The sequence below is a fragment of the Entelurus aequoreus genome, linkage group LG27 (genome assembly GCF_033978785.1).
Source record: "Entelurus aequoreus isolate RoL-2023_Sb linkage group LG27, RoL_Eaeq_v1.1, whole genome shotgun sequence".
Lineage (NCBI taxonomy): Eukaryota > Metazoa > Chordata > Actinopteri > Syngnathiformes > Syngnathidae > Entelurus > Entelurus aequoreus.
This window is the reverse complement of record NC_084757.1, coordinates 29688221-29712480: the sequence shown is the minus strand read 5'-3', so window position 1 is coordinate 29712480 and position 24260 is coordinate 29688221. Positions and strand designations below refer to the sequence as shown.

Here is a 24260-nt window from a genome sequence, read left to right as displayed (position 1 = left end):
AAAAAATAATAATTCAACCTTAAAAATATTTTGGGAATATTGCCTATTTTTTACAATCATTATGAAAGACATGACGACGGAGGCATTTTTTTTTAAAGGCCTACTGGAACCCACTACTACCGACCACACAGTCTGATAGTTTATATATCAATGATGAAATCTTAACATTGCAACACATGCCAATACGGCCGGGTTAGTTTACTAAAGTGCGATTTTAAATTTCCCGCAAAATATCTGCTGAAAACGTCTTAGTATGATGACGCTGCGGATGTGACGTCATGAGTTAGACAGGACATTTTAGTCCAGCAACGCGGCCAGCTTAAAGTCGTCAGTTTTCATCGCAAAATTCCACATGATTCTGGACATCTGTGTTGGTGAATCTGTTGCAATTTGTTCATTGCATTATGGAGAAAGAAGCTGAGCAAGCAAAGAAGAAAGTTGTCGGTGCGAAGCGGAGTATTTTGCGAGGGAAGTCAGCAACACAACACAGCCGGTGTTTCATTGTTTACATTCCCGAAAGATGCAGTCAAGATCGAAGAACTCGGACAACAGAGACCCTTACCAGGAGGACTTTGACTTTGATACACAGACGCCTGTAGAGAACTGGGACAACACAGACTCTTACCAGGCTTACTTTGATTTGGATACACAGACGCAGACGTGCTACCGTGAGTACGCAGCTGCGCTTCCAAACATTTGATCGCTTGCCCGTACGTGCGTGTCACGTACTTAACTTTGGGTAAATATATAAGCTTTATGAACCTTGGGTTAGGTGAACGGTCCTTTGGGCTGAGTGATTGTGTGTGTTGTGCAGGTGTTTGAATTGTATTGGCGGGTTATATGGACGGGAGCTAGCATAACAAACACCAAGGTGTTTGTTATGCGGGATTCATTTGTGGCATATTAAATATAAGCCTGGTTGTGTTGTGGCTAATAGAGTATATATATGTCTGGTGTTTATTTACTGTTGTAGTCATTCCCAGCTGAATATCAGGTCCCACCCGCCTCTCACAGCATCTTCCCTATCTGAATCGCTTTTTATTTATTTTATTTTTTTAATCAAATAAACATAAAAAACACAAGATACACTTACAATTAGTACACCAACCCAAAAAACCTCCCTCCCCCATTTACACTCATTCACACAAAAGGGTTGTTTCTTTCTGTTATTAATATTCTGGTTCTTACATTATATATCAATATATATCAATACAGTCTGCAAGGGATACAGTCCGTATGCACACATGATTGTGCGTGCTGCTGGTCCACTAATAGTACTAACCTTTAACAGTTAATTTTACTAATTTTCATTAATTACTGGTTTCTATGTAACTGTTTTTATATTGTTTTACTTTCTTTTTTATTCAAGAAAATGTTTTTAATTTATTTATCTTATTTTATTGTATTAATTTTTTTAAAAAGGACCTTATCTTCACCATGCCTGGTTGTCCAAATTAGGCATAATAATGTGTTAATTCCACAACTCTATATATCGGTATCGGTTGATATCGGTATCGGTTGATATCGGTATCGGTAATTAAGAGTTGGACAATATCGGAATATCGGATATCGGCAAAAAGCCATTATCGGACATCCCTAATATTAACCAAGTATTAGCAGTGGTGGGCCGTGTGTTTCCCACCTAGGCCTTCAGTGATGTCCTGTGTCCAATGATTTTCTCTCAAAATACCATCATTTATGTCACCACATTACCATTGCTGGAGAAATACTATACAGAAACACATTGACGCACTACTGGGCATTGCATAACCACCAACAGTGTTCAAAACATGTTATTTTCCTGGCGCATTTAAAAATCAATTAACCCGCATCAGCAATTAACACATATCTTATGTGGTACTGTCACAATTAAAACTGCAAAAAACATATTAAACGTGAAAAAATAAAGAAATAAAATATCTGAACTCACAATTTTTAGCACCCATTTGAGTTTCTGGGGTTGGCCGACATCGTCTCACAAGATGTAGTTTCACTTTAAATATCCTTCTTGCAAATGGTCTTGCAAATATATGTATTGTCTTGTCTAATTATAAAATATGCAGATGAGGCGTGTTGGCTGAGTTCCTAAATTTTACTCCACAGCGTGCTCATCAAAAACATCCCAAAAACATCTAGTTTCTTTAAAATAGCCACCCTTTGCTCTGATTCTCTCGATGAGCTTCAAGCACACCTGTGAAGTGAAAACCATTTCAGGTGACTACCTCTTGAAGCTCATCGAGAGAATGCCAAGAGTGTACAAAGCAGTAATCAGAGCAAAGGGTGGCTATTTTGAAAAAACTAGAATATAAAACATGTTTTCAGTTATTTCACCTTTTTTTGTTAAGTACATAACTCCACATGTGTTCATTCATAGTTTTGATGCCTTCAGTGACAATCTACAATGTAAATAGTCAGGAAAATAAAGAAAACACATTGAATGAGAAGGTGTGTCCAAACTTTTGGCCTGTACTGTATATAAAACCTCAATGAAATGAAATGAATTATATTTATATAGCGCTTTTCTCTAGTGACTCAAAGCGCTTTTACACAGTGAAACACCCTCCATTGGCAGCAAAACAGGCCCAGGGCATAATACTACCACCACCATGCTTGACGGTAGGAATAGTGTTCCTGGGATTAAAAGCCTCACCTTTTCTCCTCCAATCATATTGCTGGGTATTGTGGCCAAACAGCAACATTTTGGTTTCATCTGACCACAGAACTTTCCTCTGATATCCATGCGATATCAGATGAAACAAAAATCGAACTGTCTGGCCACAATAGGAGGAGAAAATGTGAGGCCTTTAATCCCAGGAACACCAAACCTACCGTCAAGCATGGTGGTGGTAGTGTTATGCTCTGGGCCTGTTTTGCTACCAATGGAGTTGGTGCTATAAATGGGACAATGAAAAAGGAGGATTATCTCCAAATTCTTCAGGACAACCTGAAATCATCAGCTTGGAGGTTGGGTCTTGAGCGCAGTTAGGTGTTCCAACAGGACAATGACCCCAAACACACATCAAAAGTGGTAAAGGAATGGCTAAATCAGGCTAGAATTAAGGTTTTAGAATGGCCTTCCCAAAGTCCTGACTTAAACGTGTGGACAATGGCGAAAAAACATGTCCAAGTCAGAAAAGCAACACATTTAGCTGAGCTGCACCAATTTTGTCAAGAGGAGTGGTCAAAAATTCTACCAGAAGCTTGTGGATGGCTACCAAAAGCACCTTATTGCAGTGAAACTTGCCAAGGGACATGTAATCAAATATTAACATTGCTGTATGTATACTTTTGACCCAGCAGATCTGTCACATTTTCAGTAGACCCATAATAAATTCATAAAAGAACCAAACACGTATGTGCTCCAATCACTTTATCACAAAAAAATAAGAGTTGTAAAAATTATTGGAAACTCAAGACAGCTATGACATTATGTTCTTCACATGTGTATGTAAACTTTTGATCACGACTGTATACAGTATATACGTAGTATATATATATATATATAAACTGTGAAAATCTGCTGTACAGTATGTGTGCTAGGGTCTTATTTTTAGGAACACTAATACAAAAACTCACTATAATATCTTATTAAACGCTAAAAACGTTATGGTATAAAACAATTTTTTACTGAATGAGACATTCAGAATGTACATGAAAATAAAGAATGTGGGATTTACAATCTTAACTATGAACAATAAAACACTGAAGATCTACAAAATATGAACGTCACACCCCCTCTCAATCGACATATTTTACAATCCGGCGAAACGCAACAAAAATGCAACATATACAGCGAAATATGAACGCGAAGGGTTAAAAAACAAAACACCTACTATCTGATATATCTGATACATCACTATGCTTTAGAACTTTGTTGTAAAAATCTTCTTCCGCGTTTAACTAGCACCGTATTTTTCGGAGTATAAGTCGCACCGGAGTATAAGTCGCACCTGCCGAAAATGCATAATAAAGAAGGGAAAAAACATATATAAGTCGCACTGGAGTATAAGTCGCATTTTTGGGGGAATGTATTTGATAAAACCCAACACCAAGAATAGACATTTGAAAGGCAATTTAAAATAAATAAAGAATAGTGAACAACAGGCTGAATAAGTGTACGTTATATGAGGCATAAATAACCAACTGAGAACGTGCCTGGTATGTTAACGTAACATATTATGGTAAGAGTCATTCAAATAACTATAACATATAGAACATGCTATACGTTTACCAAACAATCTGTCACTCCTAATCGCTAAATCCCATGAAATCTTATACGTCTAGTCTCTTACGTGAATGAGCTAAATAATATTATTTGTTTCCTTAAGGCTCTGGATGCTGTGGGGCAGTCTTGGTTGACAAGACTCTGCAGCATCGGGTGGATATCGGGGGCGGTACCTCTGGATTGGCAGACCGGGGTGGTGGTTCCTCTCTTTAAGAAGGGGAACCGGAGGGTGTGTTCTAACTATCGTGGGATCACACTCCTCAGCCTTCCCGGTAAGGTCTATTCAGGTGTGCTGGAGAGGAGGCTACGCCGGATAGTCGAACCTCAGATTCAGGAGGAACAGTGTGGTTTTCGTCCTGGTCGTGGAACTGTGGACCAGCTCTATACTCTCGGCAGGGTCCTTGAGGGTGCATGGGAGTTTGCCCAACCAGTCTACATGTGTTTTGTGGACTTGGAGAAGGCATTCGACCGTGTCCCTCGGGAAGTCCTGTGGAGAGTGCTCAGAGAGTATGGGGTATCGGACTGTCTTATTGTAGCGGTCCGCTCCTTGTATGATCAGTGCCAGAGTTTGGTCCGCATTGCCGGCAGTAAGTCGGACACGTTTCCAGTGAGGGTTGGACTCCGCCAAGGCTGCCCTTTGTCACCGATTCTGTTCATAACTTTTATGGACAGATTTTCTAGGCGCAGTCAGGGCGTTGAGGGGATCCAGTTTGGTGGCTGCAGGATTAGGTCTCTGCTTTTTGCAGATGATGTGGTCCTGATGGCTTCATCTGGCCAGGACCTTCAGCTCTCACTGGATCGGTTCGCAGCTGAGTGTGAAGCGACTGGGATGAGAATCAGCACCTCCAAGTCCGAGTCCATGGTTCTCGCCCGGAAAAGGGTGGAGTGCCATCTACGGGTTGGGGAGGAGACCCTGCCCCAAGGGGAGGAGTTCAAGTACCTCGGAGTCTTGTTCACGAGTGAGGGAAGAGTGGATCGTGAGATCGACAGGCGGATCGGTGCGGCGTCTTCAGTAATGCGGACGCTGTATCGATCCGTTGTGGTGAAGAAGGAGCTGAGCCGGAAGGCAAAGCTCTCAATTTACCGGTCGATCTACGTTCCCATCCTCACCTATGGTCATGAGCTTTGGGTTATGACCTAAAGGACAAGATCACGGGTACAAGCGGCCGAAATTAGTTTCCTCCGCCGGGTGGCGGGGCTCTCCCTTAGAGATAGGGTGAGAAGCTCTGCCATCCGGGGGGTGCTCAAAGTAAAGCCGCTGCTCCTCCACATCGAGAGGAGCCAGATGAGGTGGTTCGGGCATCTGGTCAGGATGCCACCAGAATGCCTCCTTAGGGCACGTCCGACCGGTAGGAGGCCACGGGGAAGACCTAGGACACGTTGGGAAGACTATGTCTCCCAGCTGGCCTGGGAATGCCTCGGGATCCCCCGGGAAGAGCTGGACGAAGTGGCTGGGGAGAGGGAAGTCTGGGTTTCCCTGCTTAGGCTGCTGCCCCCGCGACCCGACCTCGGATAAGCGGAAGAAGATGGATGGATGGGTGGATGGATTTTACGGTAATGTGTTAATAATTTCACACATAAGTCGCTCCTGAGTATAAGTCGCACCCCCGGCCAAACTATGAAAAAAACTCAGACTTATAGTCCGGAAAATACGGTATATAATGCAAAAGCGCAGATTCCAACCATTGAAATACTTTGTATAGTTCAAGACTTACGGTAATTTGAAAACATCGCTGCACATCATAATGGCAGCTACAGTTTTGATCTTAAAAAACTAAAAAAATTATTTGGGAATGTCCGGCGGGCCAGATGGAAAAGCTTAACGGCCATAATTTGCCCAGAGTCTGGTTTAAAGGAAGTATAAAAGAAGGCAAGATTGTTTTATAAATATCTCCGCCACACCTCCATAGTTTGAGTTCATATTTTCGGGACTTATGCAGATCCCAAATACACAAAACCAAATACGAACAGGTAAAAAAAAGTTGGATTTGTCTAACGGTTCCCCTTTAAGGGGTGCAATCCTCTGCACACAAGTTTAGTAGGTAAGCTTTGCGTGTGGTATCAAGTTTGCACGCAAACATTTAGTATATCAGGCTCTTGGTTAACTAAACATAGAAGACGCACAGCAGCAGCATGCATACTTGCCAACCCTCCCGTTTTTAGCGGGAGACTCCCGGTATTCAGCGCCTCTCCCGACAAACTCCCGGTATTCAGCCGGAGCTGGAGGCCACGCCCCCTCCAGCTCAATGCGGGCCTGAGTGGGGACAGCCTGTTCTCACGTCCGCTTTCCCACAATATAAACAGCTTGCCTGCCCAATGACGTCATAACTGTAGAATGATCGAGGGCGAGTTCTTGGTTTCTTATGTGGGTTTATTGTTAGGCAGTTTCATTAACGTCCTCCCAGCGCGGTAACAACACACAACAACAGCAGTCACGTTTAGTCTACCGTAAAGCAGTTCGTCTGCCGTAAACAGCAATGTTGTGACACTCTTAAACAGGACAATACTGCCATCTACTGGATAGCCTCCAGAACACTGAAATTCAAGTATTTCTTTTATTTACATGTACAATAAAATAAATAAATATATATATATATATATATATATATATAGCTAGAATTCACTGAAAGTCAAGTATTTCATACACATACATATATATATATATATATATATATATATATATATATGAAATACTTGAGTTGGTGAATTCTAGCTTAAATATATTCCCCTCTTAACCACGCCCCCGCACCACCCCCGACCACGCCCCACCCCACCACCCACCACCCCCCACCTCCCGGTATCGGAGGTCTCAAGGTTGGCAAGTATGGCAGCATGTGTACTAACCAGCAGCTTGAGGAGCCAAAAACGTGACTTGTAGTAGCAGGTCTTGAAGGGGTTGATGAAAAAGAGCAGCATGAAGCCATAGAGGATGAGGGGGTTGATCTGCATGGGAAGGTAGAGGTACTCCGAGTAGAGACACGAAAGGATGCTGAGACACCACAACACGCCGAGGAAACCAGCGATCTGCAACACAAAAGGCACAAAATGACGGCGAAAACAGAAAGCGATCATTGTCCGGAATACTTCAAATCCACACGCGTTTCATCCTGACCTCAAACAGGTGTTGGTGTGAGAGGTTGTTCCTAGGATTGATCTCGAAGATGAGCACATGGTTGACACCCGCTTGTCTCCAACCATACGTGTTAATGCCCAACAGGAACAGGAACTGGATTAGGAGAAAGCCGCCCCGGTAAATCCTCACCAGTGGCCACACATTTTCATAGCGGATGAACACCGCGCCTGGTGAAAAAAACAAAAACACAAGATAGAGGAATGACATCAACACCTGACAGAAGTCTTTGAGTGGACGAAAAGAAAAGTGTTTTATTAATAATATATAATATAGTGGAGTTACCAGTAAGGGTGAAGGCGACGGCGAGGATGATGAAGATGCCGCAGTACAGACCCACACGAAAGGTTGTCCATGCCAACGCAGGCTACATCAACACAGGTCAACAATTATTATCAACATTAAAATACACCAAAATGTTAATTGTGGCTCTAATAAATATTCATTAACATTCATTTTTGGATCAATCACAGCTATCCAATTATCATTTCAAACAGTTTTCATTAGCTTTTCCCGGTTAACCATTAAAAAAAATTAAATACCTACATTTATAGTATTTTTTTGGAGGTCCCTTGCTTACTCAAACATTTTTTTGTTACCCTAATTATTAAAAATAACACACAGCTTTAATAATAACTGTCAGATTTCTATTAACCATTCAATTATAGTATCATTATACAGCAGTGACGTGCAGTGAGGTTCATGGCTGGTGAGGCACTGACTTCATCACAGTCAGATTTACAAACATATGAACCCTAAAGAGTATCTTATTCACCATTTGATTGGCAGCAGTTAACGGGTTATGTTTAAAAGCTCATACCAGCATTCTTCCCTGCTTGGCACTCAGCATCAAGGGTTGGAATTGGGGGTTAAATCACCAAAAATTATTCCCGGGCGCGGCGCCGCTGCTGCCCACTGCTCCCCTCACCTCCCAGGGGGTGATCAAGGGATGGGTCAAATGCAGAGGACAAATTTCATTACACCTAGTGTGTGTGTGACAATCATTGGTACTTTAACTTACCTTTAACTTTACACATACAAACTGTAGCACACAAAAGCACATTTAATAAAAAAAACGTTATTATGGTCTTACCTTTACTTATAAATGAAGTCCATGCGCCGCTGTTGTGCTGGATTAATGCACCCCCGCCGTAGAATGCACCCCCTGACGGGAGTGTTGTATCAACTAAAGCCCACACTTAAACTTTCCACGTGCAAGATTGAATCTATTTTAAAAAGTTATTTAATAAGAAGCCAAAATGTGCAAAAACAATAATGTTCGTGTTGGAGGAGTTGTGAATGAATGAAATATGAAATCCGTGCTGCAGTCTGCAGGTGTACCTAATGTTGTGGCCCTGCAGTCATTCACAACTCCTCCAACACGAACATTATTGTTTTTGCACTTTTTGGCTTCTTATTAAATTACTTTTTTAAATAGATTCAATCTTGCACGTGGAAAGTTTAAGTGTGGGCTTTAGTTGATATAACACTCCCGTTAGAGGGTGCATTCTACGGCGGGGGTGCATTCTCTACCACCAGGAGGCGGGATTACTGCGAGCCTCAGCCAGTGCGTCTTCGCAGCAGTTTTATGATTGCTCAGCAGAAGAAATACTTACACACATACAGTTGTTGACAAAATACACTGTACATTATATACCTCAGCTAACTAAACTATGGAAATGTATAATCTAGTTCATATAGCAATTCGGTCTCACTGCACAGCAGGCCAGCAGTTAGCCGAGTCCGCAATCCATGTTGAGGCACAACGCAGTGACGTGCCTCAACTGGCTGCTGATCACAGCAAGTCTCTTCTCAGTATTTGAACGGCAAATGTGAAAATTCAGCGAATTTGAATAAAAATAATCTAAAACTGGTGAAGTTAAATGGAAAATAACTTTATAGTATAATCACTGGATACATAACAATTTAATAATTTTTTTTTCTTTTTACATTTTTTTTCTTTCCATGATGGCACGTGAGGCCCCGCCTCACCTGCCTCCACTGACTGCACGTCACTGTTATACAGTACAGACACCCTCTCGTTCAATGCGTTTTCTTTATTTTCATGACTATTTAAATTGTAGATTGTCACTGAAGGGATCAAAACTATGAATGAACACATGTGGAGTTATGTACTTAACAAAAAAAGGTAAAATACCTGAAAACATGTTTTATATTCTAGTTTCTTCAATATAGCCACCCTTTGCTCTGATTACTTTTTCGCACACTCTTGGCATTCTCTCAATGAGCTTCAAGAGGTAGTCACCTGAAATGGTTTTCACTTCACAGGTGTGCTTGAAGCTCATCGAGAGAATGCCAAGAGTGTGCAAAGCAGTAATCAGAGCAAAGGGTGGCTATTTTGAAGAAACTAGAATATAAAACATTCATCCATCCATTTTCTACCACTTATCCCTGTCTGGGTCGCGGGGGGTTCTGGAGCCTATCTCAGCTGTATTCTGGCGGAAGGCGGGGTACACCCTGGACAAGTCGCCACCTCATCAAAGGGCCAACACAGATTGACAGACAACATTCACACTCACACACCAGTGCCAATTTAGTGTTGCCAATGTTTTCAGTTATTTCCCCTTTTTTTGTTAAGTACATAACTCCACATGTGTTCATTCATAGTTTTGATGCCTTCAGTGACAATCTACAATGTAAATAGTCATGAAAATAAAGAAAACGCATTAAATGAGGAGAAGGTGTGTCCAAACTTTTGGCCTGGTCAGGATGCCACCCGAACGCCTCCCTAGGGAGGTGTTTAGGGCACGTCCAACCGGTAGGAGGCCACGGGGAAGACCCAGGACACGTTGGGAAGACTATGTCTCCCGGCTGGCCTGGGAACGCCTCGGGATCCCCCGGGAAGAGCTGGACGAAGTGGCTGGGGAGAGGAAAGTCTGGGCTTCCCTGCTTAGGCTGCTGCCCCCGCGACCCGACCTCGGATAAGCGGAAGAAGATGGATGGATGTATTTTAGTACATAATATTATAGTAAATATGACTAACCCCATACACTGCTTTGAAATGATGAATGTTTTGTTATTAAATAAACTGTTAAGATGTAGTATGTTAGTGTTTAATCTGTAGTTTACCACTATGGAAGAGCAACTATACTTAAACTGTGCATTAAAATGCATGAGAAAATTAGGCAGATATCCAGTGGGATACATTGTGGTCATTTACACACAGACAGCTAGTGATGGCAGGAATGTATAGCTGTTTAGGCATGGTAAGTAAGTAATGCTCTTGGAAACATACAATTTACAAACTCCAAAACCAGTGAAGTTGGTCGTAAATAAAACGTTATCATGGACGCCCCTGCTTATTTCAGCAAGACAATGCCAAGCCACGTGTTTCAACAGCGTGGCTTCATAGTAAAAGAGTGCCGGTACTAGACTGACCTGCCTGTAGTCCAGAACTGTCTCCCATTGAAAATGTATGGCGCAATATGAAGCCTAAAATACCACAACGGAGATCCCGGACTGTTGAACAACTTAAGCTGTACATCAAGCAAGAATGAGAAAGAATTCCAGCTGAAAAGCTTCAAAAATTGGTCTCCTCAGTTCCCAAACGTTTACTGAGTGTTGTTAAAAGGAAAGGCCATGTAACACAGAGGTAAAAATGCCCCTGTGCCAACCTTTTTGCAATGTGTTGCTGCCATTAAATTCTGAGTTAATGATTATTTGCACAAAAAAATTCAGTTTCTTAGTTCCAACATTAAATATCTTGTCTTTGCAGTCTATTCAATTGAATATAAGCTGAAAAGGATTTGCAAATCATTGTTTTCTGTTTTTATTTACGATTTACACACTGTGCCAACTTCACTGGTTTTGGGTTTTGTATTTTATCAGGTCTGTTTTTGAGGATTTTCCAGTAAAACAGTGCTGCACTTTCTGACCTGAGCGGCTCCCAGCGGAGGAACTCTCAACCTCTTCATCGCCCGCTGACGATCTCCTCCTTCCAGCTCTGTGGTTACCAACGTCTAGATGCACAAAGAACAGTGATTCCATCCATGCAGTGATACCTTGCCTTGATAATGTCGTACCTCGGTCTCACTGATGAGATGTGTGATCTTCTTGCAGGTGTAGAATGGCGCCACCTCCACGTGAGCCACACGCCAGTCGGCCCCGCGACAGGTATCCAGGACCTTGTCATGTTTCTTCAGGATCTTGCGGAAACCTGTGAAGTTCAGATTCTGTGGACAGCAAAGTACATAGGTAATGTTTCAGGTAACACGGTAAAACAGCCCCACCATATTTTCATTGACATTGTACCTGGTAGTTCTGCAGCAGGATTAGGCTCAGGTAGAACTCACTGAAGGCGAGCTTCAGGTCCTTGATGTTGTGGTGCTTGCAGCGTTCCTCCTGCGACAGGTGGAACACGGTCTTGCGTTTGCGCAGCCCCGGCGGAGCGTTGCTCTCGCGCTGGGCGTCCAGTGAAGACTGCAGCTCATTCTGCAGAGTGGCAAAACGCCTCTGAGCTTCAGCGAGCTTTTCTGCACAGAGGAAGGACACAATTCATTTAACGATATAACGTATTTTTCGGACCATAGGGCGCACCGGATTAAAAGGCGCACTGCCGATGAACGGGTATATTCATGTTTTTTTCATACAAAAGGCGAACCGGATTATAAGGCTCATTAAAGGCGTCATAATATGATTTTTTTCTAAATGTTAAACCCTATCTTGTGGTCTACATAACATGTAATGGTGGTTCTTTGGTCCAAATGTTGCATGGATTACAATACCGTCCAAAAGTTTGGGGTCACCCAAACAATTTTGTGGAATAGCCTTTATTTCTAAGAACAAGAATAGACTGTCGAGTTTCAGATGAAAGTTCTCTTTTTCTGGCCATTTTGAGCGTTTAATTGACCCCACAAATGTGATGCTCCAGAAACTCAATCTGCTCAAAGGAAGGTCTGTTTTGTAGCTTCTGTAACGAGCTAAACTGTTTTCAGATGTGTGAACATGATTGCACAAGGGTTTTCTAATCATCAATTAGCCTTCTGAGCCAATGAGCAAACACATTGTACCATTAGAACACTGGAGTGATAGTTGCTGGAAATGGGCCTCTATACACCTATGTAGATATTGCACCAAAAACCAGACATTTGCAGCTAGAATAGTCATTTACCACATTAGCAATGTATGAAGTGTATTTCTTTAAAGTTAAGACTAGTTTAAAGTTATCTTCATTGAAAAGTACAGTGCTTTTCCTTCAAAAATAAGGACATTTCAATGTGACCCCAAACTTTTGAACGGTAGTGTATGTTTTACAGACCATTTTCAAGTAGCTTCCTGAGCATCTCTTCAGGATTTGCAGTTTTGTGGGCGGTCTTATTTACGTGGCTCACCTACGACAGCGTCTTCTCCCCGTCATCTTTGTTGTAGCGGTGTAGCGTGCAAGGACGGGAGTGGAAGAAGTGTCAAAAGATGGAGCTAACTGTTTTAATGACATTCAGACTTTACTTAAATCAATAACGGAGCAGCATCTCCTCATCCGAAAACAACAACAACGCCGGAAATGTGTCCCGTGAAAAACCGTCCGACCTGAACTCTCTAATAAACTAAAGTTCCTTGGGTGAATAATGTAAACTCACTACACCGGTATGTTTTACCGCTTTTATGGCGAGTTTACTGACAGATATACCGTATAAGTCGCTCCGGAGTATAAGTCGCACCGGCCGAAAATGCATAATAAAGAAGGAAAAAAACATATATAAGTCGCACTGGAGTATAAGTCACATTTTTGGGGGGAAATTTATTTGATAAAACCCAACACCAAGAATAGACATTTGAAAGGCAATTTAAAATAAATAAAGAATAGTGAACAACAGGCTGAATAAGTGTACGTTATATGACGCATAAATAACCAACTGAGAACGTGCCTGGTATGTTAACGTAACATATTATGGTAAGAGTCATTCAAATAACTATAACATATAGAACATGCTATACGTTTACCAAACAATCTGTCACTCCTAATCGCTAAATCCCATGAAATCTTATACGTCTAGTCTCTTACGTGAATGAGCTAATAATATTATTTGATATTTTACGGTAATGTGTTAATAATTTCACACATAAATCGCTCCTGAGTATAAGTCGCACCCCGGGCCAAACTATGAAAAAAACTGCGACTTATAGTCCGAAAAATACGGTAAGTAAGAACTTTACACTACTTTATATTAGAAATGGCAACAGCGGAGGATGAATGTTCCATAACAAGAAGATGGAGCAAAAGAAGAAGCTTATCGACTACGGTGTCGCCACAGACTACAAAGGCGGAATTTTCAGGATTTATGCAGATCCCAAATACAGATCAGCAAGTACCAGAAGGTAAGAAAAGTTGCTTTTGCATAATACCGCGAAACAAAACGCCAGATAATATGTCTTACCTTACACACACACCATAACAATACTCCTATGTTGAAGCACAGTACAATCCATCAAGCGGTGCGGCTTCATAGCTTACCAAAGTCGTACTAAAACATTTTGATAGATTTTTGAGCGCCGTGTGTAATGTTCTATATTTTCAATGGAACATACACAATTTTGGTGTTGTTTACTTGAGTCACATTGCAGTCTACACGTATCTCTTATGTGTGACTGCCATCATATTGCAGTCTACACGTATCTCTTATGTGTGACTGTACCAAATAAAATAGCTTTGAGGTCGATAAGCACAACCACAATGATTCCGTACATTAGGCTATAAGGCGAAAATGAAAGGATTTTAAGTGCGCCTTATAGTCCGAAAAATACGGTAAATGTTTTTAAATTTTTTACCGCAAACTTATTCCTAGTGTCTTTCTGCTCTGTCACTGAAAATAATATAATGGCAAATTTGTCTGAATATTGCCATTTACCCTATGGGCCACAGCGCTAGCAGTGCTGATTTTTTTCCCCCTACATTTGAAACCCTTCCTTGTGGTCTACACCAGTGGTTCTCAAATGGGGGTACGTGTACCCCTGGGGGTACTTGAAGGTATGCCAAGGGGTACGTGAGATTTTTTTTAAAATATTCTAAAAATAGCAACAATTCAAAAACCCTTTATAAATATATTTATTGAATAATACTTCAACAAAATATGAATGTAAGTTCATAAACTGAACATCAAATCAAGTAGGCTATTCCATTCATTACCATAAACCCAGAGTTTCCCCCATGCCATGATGGTTTGACCCTCACTAAAATGTCTGTCAAAAAGAACTGTGAAAAGAAATGCAACAATGCAATATTCAGTGTTGACAGCTAGATTTTTTTGGGACATGTTCCATAAATATTGATGTTAAAGATTTATTTTTTTGTGCAGAAATGTTTAGAATTAAGTTCATGAATCCAGATGGATCTCTATTACAATCCCCAAAGAGGGCACTTTAAGTCGATGATTACTTCTATGTGTAGAAATCTTTATAATTGAATCACTTGTTTATTTTTTAACAAGTTTTTAGTTATTTTTATATATTTTTTTCCAAATAGTTCAAGAAAGACCACAACAAATGAGCAATATTTTGCACTGTTATACAATTTAATAAATCAGAAACTGATGACATAGTGCTGTATTTTATTTCTTTATCTCTTTTTTTTTTCAACCAAAAATGCTTTGCTCTGATTAGGGGGTACTTGAATTAAAAAAAATGTTCACAGGGGGTACATCACTGAAAAAAGGTTGAGAACCACTGGTCTACACAACATGTAATGGTGGTTTTTCGGCCAAAATTGCTCATAGATTTTGGTTTCCAGACGATCTTTAAGCGGCTTTCTGACTATCTCAGAATGCTCCAGTCTGCCTGATTCATAGCAACTTTTTCCAGGTTATTAGGAGGGATTTCGGCTTGCTTAAAGGCCTACTGAAATGACATTTTTTTATTTAAACGGGGATAGCAGATCCATTCTATGTGTCATACTTGATCATTTCGCGATATTGCCATATTTTTGCTAAAAGGATTTAGTATAGAACAACGACGATAAAGTTAGCAACTTTTGGTCTCTGATAAAAAAAGCCTTGCCCCTACCGGAAGTAGCGTGACGACACCGGAGGAAGGACTGCTCACATTTTCCTATTGTTTACACCAGCAGCGAGAGAGATTTGGACCGAGAAAGCGACGATTACCCCATTAATTTGAGCGAGGATGAAAGATTCGTGGATGAGGAACGTGAAAGTGAAGGACTAGCGTGCAGTGCAGAACGTATCTTTTTTCGCTCTGACCGTAACTTAGGTACAAGCTGGCTCATTGGATACCACACTCTCTCCTTTTTCTATTGTGCTTCACGGATTTGTATTTCAAACCACCTCGGATACTATATCCTCTTGAAAATGAGAGTCGAGAACGCAAAATGGACATTCACAGTGACTTTTATCTCCACGACAATACATCGGTGTAGCACTTTAGCTACTGAGCTAACGTGATAGCATCGGGCTACTGCATATAGAAACAAAACAAATAAGTCCCTGACTGGAAGGATAGACAGAAGATCAACAATACTACCAAACTCTGGACATGTAACTACACGGTTGATGCTTTCCAGCTTGGCGAAGCTTAGCAATGCTGTTGCTAACGACGCCATTGAAGCTAACTTAGCTACGGAACCTCGACAGGGCTATGCTAAAAACATTAGCTCTGCACATTTGCCAGCTCTCATCTGCTCATCACGACCTGTGTTTACCTGCGTTCCAGCGATCGACGGTACGACGAAGGACTTCACCCGATCACCGATGCGGTCGGCGGCCCGGAGACGGAGGAAGTCAAGGTGAGGTCGTTCGGCTAGCGCGTCTGCTATCCTCAAAGTCCTCCTGGTTGTGTTGCTGTAGTCCGCCGCTAAAATACCGATCCCACCTACAGCTTTCTTCTTTGCAGTCTTCATTGTTCATTAAACAAATTGCAAAAGATTCACCAACACTGATGTCCAGAATACTGTGGAATTTTGAGATAAAAACAGAGCTTTTTGTATTGGATTCAATGGGCTCCGAATACTTCCGCTTCAACCGTTGACGTCACGCGCATACGTCATCATATCAAAACGTTTTCAGCCGGAAGTTTGCCGGGAAATTTAAAATTGCACTTTATAAGTTAACCCGGCCGTATTGGCATGTGTTGCAATGTTAAGATTTCATCATTGATATATAAACTATCAGACTGCGTGGTCGGTAGTAGTGGGTTTCAGTAGGCCTTTAAGCTGACTAATCAAGATATGCTTGAAGCAGAGGAGGGGGCGGCCAGTGAAAAATTCGCCTGACTTGAGTTCTCCAAAGAGACCTTTGGTGTCCATGCGCAAGCTGTAACCTTTTCCATCAAAGTTGTGACCTCATAAAGGTGGACTCCTGGCTCATCATTCCAGCTCTTTGGAGAACTTCCTCATTTGAGATGTGGTCATGCCAACCTATGCCCATGATACAGCGCCGGTATGTCTTATTTCCTTATTTATTTCCAATAGTATCTTTTTTTCCCCTTTCCATTCTCTATTCTTTTCTCTTCCTATTAGAAAATAGTCACCAGATTAAACATATAAAGTGACCATCAGCAATTGTTGAGCCCTGGAAAAGGGTTAGTAGTCATACTAAACAAGCTTTGCTTCTTCCTACCTGTTTTAAAGGCCTACTGAAATGACATTTTTTTATTTAAACGGGGATAGCAGATCCATTCCATGTGTCATACTTGATCATTTCGCGATATTGCCATATTTTTGCTGAAAGGATTTAGTATAGAACGACGACGATAAAGTTCGCAACTTTTGGTCTCTGATAAAAAAAAGCCTTGCCCCTACCGGAAGTAGCGTGACGTAGTCAGTTGTTCGCCTCCTCATATTTTCCTATTGTTTTCAATGCAGCTAGAGCGATTCGGACCGAGAAAGCGACAATTACCCCATTAATTTGAGCGAGGATGAAAGATTTGTGGATGAGGAACGTTAGAGTGACGGACTAGAATGCAGTGCAAGACATACCTTTTTTCGCTATGACCGTAACTTAGGTACAAGCTGGCTCATTGGATTCCACACTCTCTCCTATTTCTATTGTGGATCACGGATTTGTATTTTAAACCACCTCGGATACTATATCCTCTTGAAAATGAGAGTCGAGAACGCGAAATGGACATTCACAGTGACTTTTATCTCCACGACAATACATCTGCAAAGCTCTTTAGCTACTGAGCTAACGTGATAGCATCTGGCTGAAATGCAGATAGAAACAAAATAAATAAATCCCTGACTGGAAGGATGGACAGAAGATCAACAATACTATTAAACCATGGACATGTAACTACACGGTTAATAATTCTCAGCCTGGCTAAGCCTAACAATGCTGTTGCTAACTTAGCAACCGGACCTCACAGAGCTATGATAAAAACATTAGCACTCCACCTACGCCAGCCAGCCCTCATCTGCTCATCAACACCCGTGCTCACCTGCGTTCCAGCGATCGACGGCGCGACGAAGGACTTCACCCAATCATCCGTACGGTTGGCGGCTAGCGTCGGCTAGCGTCGGCTAGCGCGTCTGCTATCCAAGTAAGTCCTCCTGGTTGTGTTGCTAAAGCAAGCCGCTAATACACCGATCCCACCTACAACTTTCTTCTTTGCAGTCTCCATTGTTCATTAAACAAATTGCAAAAGATTCACCAACACAGATTTCCAGAATACTGTGGAATTATGAGATGAAAACAGAGCTATTTTGTATTGTTTTCAATGGGGTACCAATACTTCTGTTTCACTGGCTACGTCACGCGCATACGTCATCATCCAAAGACGTTTTCAACCGGAAGTTTAGCAGGAAATTTAAAATTGCACTTTATAAGTTAACCCGGCCGTATTGGCATGTGTTGCAATGTTAAGATTTCATCATTGATATATAAACTATCAGACTACGTGGTCGGTAGTAGTGGCTTTCAGTAGGCCTTTAAGACTTGCCATAAATATTAAAGGCATTTTCTTTGAAGAAGAGACTGTCTTGTTTTTTTTTTTTGCAACTTTGTTGACTTTGTGTCCCTATTCTAAAGTGCATCTTTTTTTAGATAGCCTTTCCACTTTTTTGAGGTAGCTGCGTTGAATTGTGCAAGTGTTAGATAGATGGATAGTACTTTATTGATTCCTTCAGGAGAGTTCCCTCAGGAAAATTACAAATGCAGAGCTGGGCAAATATTTTGACTCGGGGGCCACATTGAGAGAAGAAATTGTGTCTGGGGGCCCAATGTGTATGTGTGTATAAATGATATATACACATTTAGCTGTACAAATCTGCTGTACAGTATGTATGTTTGGGTCTATTTTTTTCAGGAACACTAATACCAAAAGTCACAATGTCTGATAGAGTTCTAAAAAAGTTATGACAGACCACCACAAAAAAAAACGGAATGGAATTTTACGTTTTTTTACTGAACGGGACACCCAATATTCACACGAAAACAAAGAAAGTGGGATTTACAATATTAAGGATGAACAATAAAACACTGAATATTAACAACATATGAACATCGCTCCTCTTATAGTTCTCAGACCAGCTCCTCGATAGTTGTGTACCTTTTACAATCAAGCAAAACACAACAAAAATTTAACAAACAGCAAAATATGAATGCAATGTGTAATAAACACCTACAATATGATATATTATCACTTTTATGCATAAATTTGTTGTAAAAATGTGCTTCCGCATCTCTAGTCCTGAGTTAAATCCCAGGTTCGGGATCTTTCTGTGTGGAGTTTGCATGTTCTCCCTGTGACTGCGTGGGTTCCCAACGAGGACTTCCTCCCACCTCCAAAGACATGCACCTGGGGATAGGTTGATTGGCAACACTAAATTGGCCCTAGTGTGTGAATGTGAGTGTGAATGTTGTCTGTCTAGCTGTGTTGGCCCTGCGATGAGGTGGCGACTTGTCCAGTGTGTACCCCGCCTTCCGCCCGAATGCCGCTGAGATAGACTCCAGCACCCCCCGCGACCCCAAAAAGGGACAAACGGTAGAAAATGGATGGATGGATGGATCTGTTCCTGACACATGCATTTGGGGCTGTCTGCTCTGAAAACAAACCCCGCCCACTCTGCTTTGTTCCTCGTCTGAGCTGCAGTGACGTAGATTACCGTAATAACTCCTATAACACCCAAAAGCGCAGCTTTCAACCATTGAAACCAAGACTTACGGTCATTTTAAAACAGCACTGCAAATCATAATGGCGGCTACAGTTTTGATGTTAAAGGCCTACTGAAATGAAATGTTTTTATTTAAACGGGGATAGCAGATCTATTCTATGTGTCATACTTGATTATTTCGCGATATTGCCATATTTTTGCTGAAAGGATTTAGTAGAGAACATCGACGATAAAGTTCGCAACTTTTGGTCGCTGATAAAAAAAGCCTTGCCTGTATCGGAAGTAGCGTGACGTCACAAGTTGAAAGGCTCCTCACATTTCCCCGTTGTTTACACCAGCAGCGAGAGCGATTCGGACCGAGAAAGCAACGATTACCCCATTAATTTGAGCCAGGATGAAAGATTCGTGGATGAGGAACGTGAGAGTGAAGGACTAGAGTGCAGTGCAGGACGCATCTTTTTTCGCTCTGACCGTAATTTAGGTACAAGCTGGCTCATTGGATTCCACACTCTCTCCTTTTTCTATTGTGGATCACGGATTTGTATTTTAAACCACCTCGGATACTATATCCTCTTGAAAATGAGAGTTGAGAACGCGAAATGGACATTCACAGTGACTTTTATCTCCACGACAATACATCGGCGAAGCACTTTAGCTACGGAGCTAACGTGATAGCATTGTGCTTAAATGCAGATAGAAACAAAAGAAATAAATCCCTGACTGGAAGGATAGACAGAAAATCAACCATACTATTAAACCATGGACATGTAACTACACGGTTAATGCTTTCCAGCCTGGCGAAGCTTAACAATGCTGTTGCTAACGACGCCTTTGAAGCTAACTTAGCAACTGGACCTCACAGAGCTATGATAAAAACAATAGCGCTCCACCTACGCCAGCCAGCCCTCATCTGCTCATCAACACCCGTGCTCACTTGCGTTCCAGCGATCGACGGAAGGACGAAGGACTTCACCCGATCATCCGTGCGGTCGGCGGCTAGCGTCGGATAGCGCGTCTGCTATCCAAACCAAACTCCTCCTGATTGTGTTGCTACAGCCAGCCGCTAATACACCGATCCCACCTACAGCTTTCTTCTTTGCAGTCTTCATTGTTCATTAAACAAATTGCAAAAGATTCACCAACACAGATGTCCAGAATACTGTGGAATTTTGAGGTGAAAACAGAGTTTTTTGTATTGGATTCAATGGTGTCCGAATACTTCCGTTTAACTAGTGACGTCACGCGCATACGTCATCATACATAGACGTTTTCAACCGGAAGTTTAGCGGGAAATTTAAAATTGCACTTTATAAGTTAACCCGGCTGTATTGGCATGTGTTGCAATGTTAAGATTTCATCATTGATATATAAACTATCATACTGCGTGGTCGGTAGTAGTGGCTTTCAGTAGGCCTTTAAAGGCCTAAAAAAATTATGTAGAACGTCCGGCGTTAAGGATGTCCGAAACAAATACAACTATTTCTGTACCATTACCAATGTGATAGATATTGCAATTTAAATTTTTCTGCACTTCATGATTTGTTGAAAAGATGCCAACAAAACATAGTTTTGCATATTGCCCCGTTAAAATGAACACCTTTAAATGCATCTGTGTGTCTTCACACCTCCAGTACATACAGTATAGCCTGCCTTTGCTCACATTCTCAATGCAGGAGGGTTAGAATATGATGTCGATTGTGCAACTTCATCTGATGCCAGTTAGGCGTATGTGAGCTATGGAAATAAATTGTGTGCTGATCTCACATAACATCTCGCCTTCCGAGCAGCTCCCCGTGAAATGGGTCGTGACCTCTCCTGAACTGCTGTGCTGCCCGTACTGCGCTTAAATCCGGGCTGTTACATGCACAATAACTGTAAACGTCGCGAAGAAAGCCCCCTCTTGAATGTGTTCTGTCTGCACTTTCCTATTGGAAATTTCCATCACGGACAGTGGGAAGTGTCTGGTCAGCTGAATTCTACTTTTCCCACAACACAGCATCAGGGTCTTGAGTTTCTCACGCCTCTTACATCCATCACATGACCAGCCATCCCATAATATACAGAATGTTCATAATACTGTCCGAGTAGAGCAGGGGTGTCAAACTCATTTTCATTGAGGGCCACATCGCCGTTATGGTTGCCCTCAGAGGGCCGATTTTAACAATGAGTAGTGTATATATATATATATATATATATATATACACTACCGTTCAAAAGTTTGGGGTCACATTGAAATGTCCTTATTTTTGAAGGAAAAGCACTGTACTTTTCAATGAAGATAACTTTACACTAGTCTTAACTTTAAAGAAATACACTCTATACATTGCTAATGTGGTAAATTACTATTCTAGCTGCAAATGTCTGGTTTTTGGTGCAATATCTACATAGGTGTATAGAGGCCCATTTCCAGCAACTATCACTCCAGTGTTCTAATGGTACAATGTGTTTGCTCATTGGCTCAGAAGGCTAATTGATGATTAGAAAACCCTTGTGCAATCATGTTCACACATCTGAAAACAGTTTAGCTCGTTACGGAAGCTACAAAACTGACCTTCCTTTGAGCAGATTGAGTTTCTGGAGCATCACATTTGTGGGGTCAATTAAACGCTCAAAATGGTCAGAAAAAGAGAACTTTCATCTGAAACTCGACAGTCTATTCTTGTTCTTAGAAATGAAGGCTATTCCACAAAATTGTTTGGGTGACCCCAAACTTTTGAACGGTAGTGTACATATATATATATATATATATATATATATACATATATATATATATATATATATATATATATATATATATATATATATATATATATATATATATATATATATATATATATATAAGTAATTATATATTACCGATATATATATATATCGGGCCTTCCGCCCGAATGCAGCTGAGATAGGCTCCAGCACCCCCCGCAACCCCGAACGAGACAAGCGGTAGAAAATGGATGGATGGATATATATAATACATTAACAATACATTTTTTACATAAGCTGCAAAAAAATATTTAAATTTTACTTTAAAAACTGGCAGCTCAGTCACCAGAATTTTACAGTAAAAGCAGTGGGTTTTTAAAGCATATAAAAACATTGAATAAATGGAATGGATTGGAGAAACAATACCACTGTTTTTAGCGGTAAAATTCAAGCAACAGAGCTTATTTAAAGTAAAATCTTGTTGTTTTAATGTTTTTTTTGTTTGTTTTTTAATGTTTTAGTGTCTTACTGTGTATGAAAAAAAACAGTACCCTAGTTGATTTTACGGTAAAAAAAAACTCAGTCGGCGGAATTTAACCGTAAAATCTATTGTCAATTTTACAGTCTACAATTTGATTGATAATTTATTTTTAATCATAAATCGAGCAGATATTTAAATACAGTATTTATCTTTATTCGAACAAAAACCACTTTTGGAATACATGATAATTAGGGATGTCCGATAATGGCTTTTTTGCCGATATCCGACGTTGTCCAACTCTTAATTACCGATACCGATATCAACCGATACCGATATATACAGTCCTGGAATTAACAAATTATTATGCCTAATTTGGACAACCAGGTATGGTGAAGATAAGGTCCTTTTAAAACAATAAAATAAAATAGAATAAGATAAATAAATTAAAAACATTTTCTTGAATAAAAAAGAAAGTTAAACAATATAAAAACAGTTACATAGAAACTAGTAATTAATGAAAATGAGTAAAATTAACTGTTTAAGGTTAGTACTATTAGTGGAGCAGCAGCACGCACAATCATGTGTGCTTACGGACTGTATCCCTTGCAGACTGTATTGATATATATTGATATATAATGTAGGAACCAGAATATTAATAACAGAAAGAATGTGTGAATGAGTGTGAATGAGTGTAAATGGGACAGGGAGGTTTTTTGGGTTGGTGCACTAATTGTAAGTGTATTTTGTGTTTTTTATGTTGATTTAAAAATAAAAAAATAAAAAATAAAAATAAAAAAACGATACCGATAATAAAAAAACGCTACCGATAATTTCCGATATTACATTTTAAAGCATTTATCGGCCGGTAATATCGGCAGGCCGATATTATCGGACATCTCTAATGATAATATAATATTTTGATTTTGATAATGTTGAATTTTAAAAGATATGCAATTGCATGCAGTACATATTTTTTATGTCAAAATGGAAAGAACAAACATATTTAGTAAGAAAAGATTAAGCATTTTATTAACGCATATTATTTCCAGGCGTTCGCGGGCCACATCAAATATTGTTGCAGGGCCAGATTTGGCCCACGGGCCTTGATTTTGACACCTGTGGAGTAGCGCATAAGCCAGGTAATGTAACAAGGACAGCGTATGATAGGAGAATCAGATAACGCACGTTCATGTCTTGGTTTGTTGATCAATAAGAATAATATATAAGATCTATTCCGTATTGCCCTCAAATTAATTAATCACAGGAACCTATCTGGAAAGTTTATGCATCATTTGAAACCGCATCAGAAGAAAGGGGCACCACTAAATTACGCCAGGTTTCAAATATTAGAGGACGTTAATTTAATTATGTTTATTATCCAGTCCTTGTAGGATTCTTCTCATTCATCTCCCTGTCTGCATGTGGTAATCTCCTACCCATGTAATGCCTCCTCTCACATATCCGTTCACAGTAGACTGATAGTCTCCACGCCTGTGCTTCCTGGAACAGACACACTGAATGCAGAGGAGACAGGATGTATAGAATAATCTTTTTTTGGTTACTTTATTATGATCAAAGTAGAGGCATCACTGGACAACAGACTTTTGGAAAAATGTTTGTTAGGACAAAAATAAATTATACTGTA

The 24260-nt window shown here is 40.6% G+C and overlaps 1 protein-coding gene across 1 annotated transcript in view; it reads right to left on the bottom strand.

Moving 5' to 3' along the window:
- xpr1a (xenotropic and polytropic retrovirus receptor 1a) overlaps positions 1–24260 on the bottom strand; it is a 237640-nt gene that overhangs the window by 57778 nt on the left and 155602 nt on the right. The window contains exons 4-9 of the mRNA XM_062039545.1: positions 11628–11848; positions 11399–11548; positions 11252–11335; positions 7641–7722; positions 7338–7525; positions 7070–7249 (exon numbers count right to left, since the gene is read on the bottom strand). Of these exons, the coding sequence (XP_061895529.1) occupies positions 7070–7249; positions 7338–7525; positions 7641–7722; positions 11252–11335; positions 11399–11548; positions 11628–11848 (905 nt within the window). The remainder of the gene's footprint in view (positions 1–7069; positions 7250–7337; positions 7526–7640; positions 7723–11251; positions 11336–11398; positions 11549–11627; positions 11849–24260) is intronic.